The 6,652-nt window shown below is 44.6% G+C and overlaps 1 protein-coding gene across 1 annotated transcript in view; it reads left to right on the forward strand.

The window, feature by feature from the left end:
• Positions 1 to 1,695: 1,695 nt before the first annotated feature.
• The window catches only part of RAB11A (RAB11A, member RAS oncogene family), a gene marked incomplete at its 5' end in the record, with an annotated part of 9,302 nt that continues 4,345 nt past the window's right edge, over positions 1,696 to 6,652 (forward strand). Inside the window, 3 exons of the mRNA XM_010717657.2 lie at positions 1,696 to 1,916; positions 2,809 to 3,002; positions 3,966 to 4,046. Of these exons, the coding sequence (XP_010715959.1) occupies positions 1,696 to 1,916; positions 2,809 to 3,002; positions 3,966 to 4,046 (496 nt within the window). The remainder of the gene's footprint in view (positions 1,917 to 2,808; positions 3,003 to 3,965; positions 4,047 to 6,652) is intronic.

A 6,652-nucleotide genomic window follows, 5' to 3' on the forward strand; every position in this document is an offset into this window, starting at 1 on the left:
ACAGGGATGTGCGCGGACTGCTTTCCTCATCTGGAGAAGTTTTCAGCCCGGTTGTCCCAGTACATACAAACATGATGTCATCCAAAACTGTGGCCTAAACCTGCTGAAAGAGTATTGAAGATCTCATTTGCCAATGGAGAAGGAAACCTGTGGTGATTTGCCTAGTGGTGATGATGTAATTAGGCGTGCTGACCTCTGCACTGACTTTATTACCCTTTGGCATCCTCGGTGCCAGGAAAGCTGCTCAGCTGTGTCAGGGCAGCTGACACTGAACCCCGCTGATCTGTCATGTGGGAAAACAGATCCTGTTTGCATTCAGTGTATGAGCATGCCACTTGCATGCACTGTGGGTCCTCCTGTGTGAAGTGTTAAAGCTGCTCTGTGTTTTCTGCAGCCTCAGAAGTGCGGCAGGCCGCTCGCTCAGTCAGCTGCAGAGGGGGCTGCAACGTGTCAGTGAAGTATTCTCTGCAAGACTACTCGAAGCTGGTGTTTGCTGCAATTCTCACTCTATGGAGAGAATTTAGTAGCTGCTTCTCAGCTCCTACAGTCAGGGAAAACCCCGTTTGTCAGAATTATGCATTATGTAAATAGGGAACAGTGTCCAGAACTCTGCTGAGTGATGCAGCAAATGGTGGGAGGTTTTATGCTGCTAGGCTGTCTCACTCCAGAGCTCAGTGGACTCATTCCTCTGTTGTACCACACAGCATATTTAACGCTGTGTTGCAACATCTTAAAGCTGAAATGATGTCTATTCCTGTGCAAACACTTGTTTTTTTTCTCAAAACAAGTAGAGCCACGCTGTTTCCTTTGTCACCCATGGCTCTTCTGCTTGTATGGGCTTTGAAGCCTTTCTTCTCAAGGATCTTATTCCTCCTCTTCCTCCTCCTTTTCCTTCTGTTATCTGTTCTTATGATCAGGGCAGAGGAGCATCCCAAGCGGCTGCTGTGTGACATGACTCAGGTGGCCTTGCGTTACACCCAGCAACTGAACTTCCTGCACCTTTGCAGCCAGTTCCCTGTGCACTGCTGTGGCAGTGGGGTGGGGTGGGAAGGGCAGCAGATGGTGCCTGTAGTCCTGAGCCACAGCCATCTTCTACAGCAGCATTCTGGAGCAGCGTTGAGCTCCGAGCCTCAGCAGCAATGAGCGACTGCTGAGGTGTGTGCTGTGCCCAGGCAGCCTTTCAAGTTGTCCATCAGGGTGACGGTGGTCTTGTGACTTCTGGTTTGTTTTTTGTTTTTTTTTTTCCTTCTGTGCTAGTGGGGAACCTCCTTTCTGCAAGGGTGTGAGGGGTGTAGAATAAATGCAGCCTGCTGCCTTCCCTGTGTGCTGGAGTTATGCTTCAGCAAAACACTTGTGTGGTTTTTCATTTGTTTTAGTCCTAGCGTTGTCGCAAGGATGTAAAATCCAAACTGTCTCTGACTTTTGTGCTTTGCCATGTATGTTTTTCCTGGAGGAGGAATGTGATTCAGTGTGAAGCAAAGGAGACTGAAATGTAACTGCTAAAAACCAAGTCTGAAGTCTGTTTGAAATGTTGGTGAGTGTGACAGCTCTGGCTCTCTGGAAATCTCAAGGCTTGGACAACAGACCCCTGACATGAGGGGTGGTTTTGTTATTCTTTTCCCCTGGTTTTATTCTGGAAAACAAATATATTCACTGCAGGTGATTGTCAGTAGATAATCTATATCTGGGATGTGATTCCAATGTCATTTCTGTCTTCTAGTTGTCCTTATTGGAGACTCTGGAGTAGGCAAGAGTAACCTCCTGTCTCGATTCACTCGCAATGAGTTTAACTTGGAAAGCAAAAGCACCATTGGAGTAGAATTTGCAACAAGAAGCATTCAAGTTGATGGGAAGACAATAAAAGCTCAGATATGGGACACAGCAGGGCAGGAGCGATACCGAGCTATAACATCAGCGTAAGTGGCAGCTTATATGGCTGGAGAGAAGCGTGAACTTGGGGCCCTTCTGATTCCTCAAACTGCAAATGGGATGGATTTTCTCTTATAATATCCACATACAATATGGGGAAAGGAAGCTCAAATGTTATTCTGTCCTGAAGCTTGACACAGTATGAACAGATTTACTTCTCAGTGCTCTCATGATATGTAACTGGAGGCGTTTCTGAGCTGTGAGAGACTTATTTAAGTGCAAGCCATTGATGAAATAATAGCTGTAATGATGGAGGTTTTATCAGTGGTAACCTACGACCAGAACGCCTCCTGTATCAGTGGGGAGGCACTGCTCACTCTGTGTGTTTGTTTAATGGAAAAAGCAGCACAGCAAAAGCTAGATTTGAGTAAAACTGGAGGTAATTGTGGGGTGGGAAAGCACAACCTTTTTCTTTTTGAATATGAAACCATGCCTCTCCCTGGTCAGAGAGTAAACCAATTAGGGCATTTCATAAAGAGAACAAATCAAGTTGGTTTTTTTTTTAATAATCCAGTGAGTCATTGTGAAGTCTTCCTGCTGCTCCGGGCTGTGCCCATACTGCACCCACAATGGTGGGTGGGGAGCCTTTCAGGAGTGGGTCAGAGGCTGAAGGTGACAGCAGCTCCCCACAGACTACAGTGCTTCATTTTTTGAGGTGCAGGGTGACCCACCAGACCCTGGCTGCTGTTGTGGTCACATGGATTAACCCTGGTCTGGATGCTGTATTTCAGCTGCTTCAAGTCCCACGTATCATGCTTTGTATTATTATTATTTTTAATATAACTGTCTTTGCAGTAGTGGGAAACAGCTATTGCTCAGTAGCTTGTCACTTTCAATTGTGTTTCTTGCTGGTTGTCTAACACATCTCTTCACCCACAGGTACTATCGAGGTGCTGTCGGGGCATTGCTGGTGTATGACATCGCTAAGCACCTTACTTATGAGAATGTAGAGAGATGGTTGAAAGAGCTGAGAGACCATGCAGACAGCAATATTGTAATCATGCTTGTGGGAAACAAGAGTGACTTGCGCCACCTGAGAGCAGTCCCTACAGATGAGGCCAGAGCTTTTGCAGGTTGGTGAACTCAAAATTAATTTCCTAATGCAAACTGTTCAGACTTTGCCTACCTGATGTGAAATACATGAGTGTACAGGTAGGAGGGGAAAGATTTAGTGCCACATACTGTTTTATGCCTTTCTTCATTCAGTTGAAAATGAAGTTCTATAGAACCTGCATGCTGATAGACTCTCAAGAATCTGCCGGAGGCACTTGAAGACAGTTTTAAACCAGACTTAGTTCCATGCTTATGCATTGCTTTTCTTGTAGAAGCTGTGCTGGTGGGTTTAAGTTTCATGCGTGGTGGCAGCTTTGTGTCTGTGTAATATCTGATCTATATCAGCTGATCTGGAGCCCTGAACAGATGCTGGTATCTGAACAGATGTACATTAAGCCACCTTTCTGGCTCTCAATACGTAATTAAGATATGTGAAAAGTAATTCTAGAAATTATTCTGTTTGTGTATATCTTGCCTTGTTTTAGGACAGATTTCTTTAATTGTGGAGGGAAGCTGAGTTTTGTTCTTTAAGGTTTGCTGTAGCTGCTTGTGCAGAGTGAGGATACCTGCCTGCAGGTAAAGGACTGCTGTTCCCTGATAAGGCTTGCCCTGTTAGGTAAGCTGCCATGACCTATTGGGAGGTGGAAAAATTTGACAAGGTTAAAAAAAAGTCCAGGAAGTTTCCTTGCACATTTCTTGAGAGTGCAACAAATTCTCAATTTCAGTGATGCTCAGTGTACCTCCAGGTAACACAGCACTGGCCTGATCCCTGTGCCTGATGATAACTGTAAATTATGTTGCTGCTGTTAGCTGGCCTTGCTTTCAGATTGTAAAGGGGAAAATCCTACAACTTCTAATGTGTTTTCTTAGCACTAATGCATCTATCTCATCAGCAACACTACATACGTTGTCTGGTACGGAAGTTCTTCTGGATGGGAGATAAATTTTATACACCTCTAATTATGGTATTTCTGTCCATGCAGAGAAGAATGGTTTGTCATTTATCGAGACATCTGCTTTAGACTCTACAAATGTGGAAGCAGCTTTCCAGACTATTCTGACAGGTGAGTCATCTGATACTTTGTTTGGAGGAGGAAGGGCAGAATGCTGCTCTGATATGTAGCAAATAGGCATTTATTTGCCTATAAAGTGTGTAAAATTCAGCAATTTAATCATTCCTCACAGCAGTAATACTCAGACACTGCTTTTGAAGTATCATAGTTGATAGACTCAGGAATGAGTCCTACTCACTTTGCTCTACCCTGGGTTTCCAGTCAGCCTGGTTTATGTGCTTCACTTTCCCATTTGTGGAACAGGGAGTGCCTGTGAGAGAATTGTCTCATGCCCACCTCCAGACAAAAAGGCTGTTGTCAGAGGAGAAGGCAATCTAGCTTGTTTCCATCAGTAATGGTGAGAATAACAGTTGCCAAGAGAAAAATGCCAAAAGAATTAAGCAGTACTGGTAGTGTGAGACACAGTGACAGGTTGGTTGCTGTCAGTGCATGTAATACTCCTGGCTGGACTTCTGGCCTTTATAGCACGTGATAGCAGAGACTGCTGCAGTTTTCATGCTCAGTGGATGAGGTACTTCCTTTTTGTTTAACTCCTTTGTCTGATAGGTGTAATTTCTCACTTCTGTGACATTGGCAACTATCAGATTTTTAGATCAGATTTTTTTTTTTCTTTTTGGCAAGTAAGGGATACTTTCTTTCACAAACACATCTTAAAGGACATGTTAGCCACATTGCAGTGCAGGAGGTAGCTAGGAAACTGTAATAAATATAAATTCTGGAGCATTTTCCTGAGTTGTTCAAAATGTGTTACGAGTTCCCTTGCAGTGGGGGATGGGGAGAGAGATCTAACTGCCCTCAGCCCCTTCTTGGACCACACTGCCATAGCAGTGATGGCTGGTGTGCTGCATGCCCTGGGCTGCTGCCTTATTTCTGCAGGTCTGTGTGACTCGGATACAATGTACTGCTGTTGCCACAGGGAAGCAGTTCACCTGTTGGGCACACACTAGGCTGTTTCCTTCTCTCTCTGCTTGCATACTTTCAACAGCACTTTTTATTCCAGAAGTTATCTTGGCTTCTAATTAGCGGAGGTTTGATCTTTCTGGTTTTATTTCTCTGTGAAGGAGAGCAGTCTGTAATGGGAGAACAAGCGATTAAGATTAACCCTCAGTGGACTCTGGCAGATTGTTGGGGCTGTTGCTTTCTCACAAACATCAGAGCTCCCTGTGTTGCTGTGACAGGGTTTTGAGTAAAGAACTCGTGGGCATGCGGACAGAATTCTTGTTGAGGAAGGGCTGGTTCAGCTGTGCTGGAAGAAACACTTCTGATTAGTGGGCACGTGGCTTTCTCCAGACATAGACTCCTGTTTCAGGGAGATAAAGATGAAGTAAATAATGCATTAGCAACAGGTTACCTCCATCTCTGCTGGAGGTAACTGGCATGCAAAGGATGAATGTTCTGCCAATAAACTTGATAACACTTTACAGCTGGCTATTTGTGTTAATGATTTGCTTTTAAAGGAAGAGGTGAGCAGTCATCTGAGGAATGTGGTTTTCAGAGTGACCCTGCAGAATCATGGATAGTCTGTACGTATGTGGCTAGGTTGCTTCCAAACGTAATACTAGAGGGAGGAATACTTGCTGTCATTTGAAGTAGAAGGTTGATAAAGCCAACAGGCTTTACCACAGGCTGTGTGTGGAGGAGGCTGACAGAAGGGGCAGGGCATGCTGCTGCACCAGCTCAGCTAGTATTTTCCACGCTGGGAAGAGTCCTGCAAAGACATCTCAGGCTGCTCTCAGTGGCTCTCAGCTGCTTAGATCTTTTCTGGACAGGGATGTCTTGACTGAGATCTGGAGCGAAGCTCCTTTCTGAGCCCTACTGAAGGTGATCTGGTTGAGACGGTGATGGAAACTCCAAAGAGTACTTTCAGTTAGAGTCATACCAGGTTGATGTTAAGCTTATTCACACCTAGATTCTCAGATGAAGCCACCTTGAGCAGATGGCTTTGGGTGTAGGAAATATTAATCCGTTATAGTTAGCACTGTGTTAAGTGAGTGTGTGGTCTGCTGTTGTCACAGGTGGTAGCAGAGGGAGAGAGCTTTCCTTTTGTCTTGCCATATTATAGATTTCCTGGAGAAGGGCAGTGGAAGGGAGGAATTAAATCTTAAATCCAGTAGACTTCCTCTCCTGTTGTCTATACCAGATAAGTTTTGGGGAGCTTTTCCTTCTGTGACTTAAAATAATGGTCCCTATCCAAGCTCTTCAGTTGTAAGATGTCTAGACTTCAAGGGCTAATTCCTGTGCACACAAAGCTGCTTTGTATTATTTGGCAAATATGAGAGACTGGTGTTTTAATCCTATCCCCTGTGAGCATTCACAGCAGGATAAAGCATCCTTAAAGTAAACTGGAGTCAGCCTCCACTCCCTGCCTCATTCAGTGCTGTCTCTGTTCCTGTTCCGCATTCTTCTGTGGTTTCATCTCTAAGGAATCCCATCTCCAAGGCAACATCATCACAGAGTACAGACACTAAGAATATTTCATAAGAACATAAGAAAGAGGGATTTCCTCTTTTTGTTAGTTCTGTACACCTGAAAGTGTATGAAACACTAGCCCTGGTTGAGCAGACAAGGACTGGGCAAATAGACAGCAGTTGTGTTTT

Source organism: Meleagris gallopavo, chromosome 12 (assembly GCF_000146605.3).
Source record: "Meleagris gallopavo isolate NT-WF06-2002-E0010 breed Aviagen turkey brand Nicholas breeding stock chromosome 12, Turkey_5.1, whole genome shotgun sequence".
Taxonomy (NCBI): domain Eukaryota; kingdom Metazoa; phylum Chordata; class Aves; order Galliformes; family Phasianidae; genus Meleagris; species Meleagris gallopavo.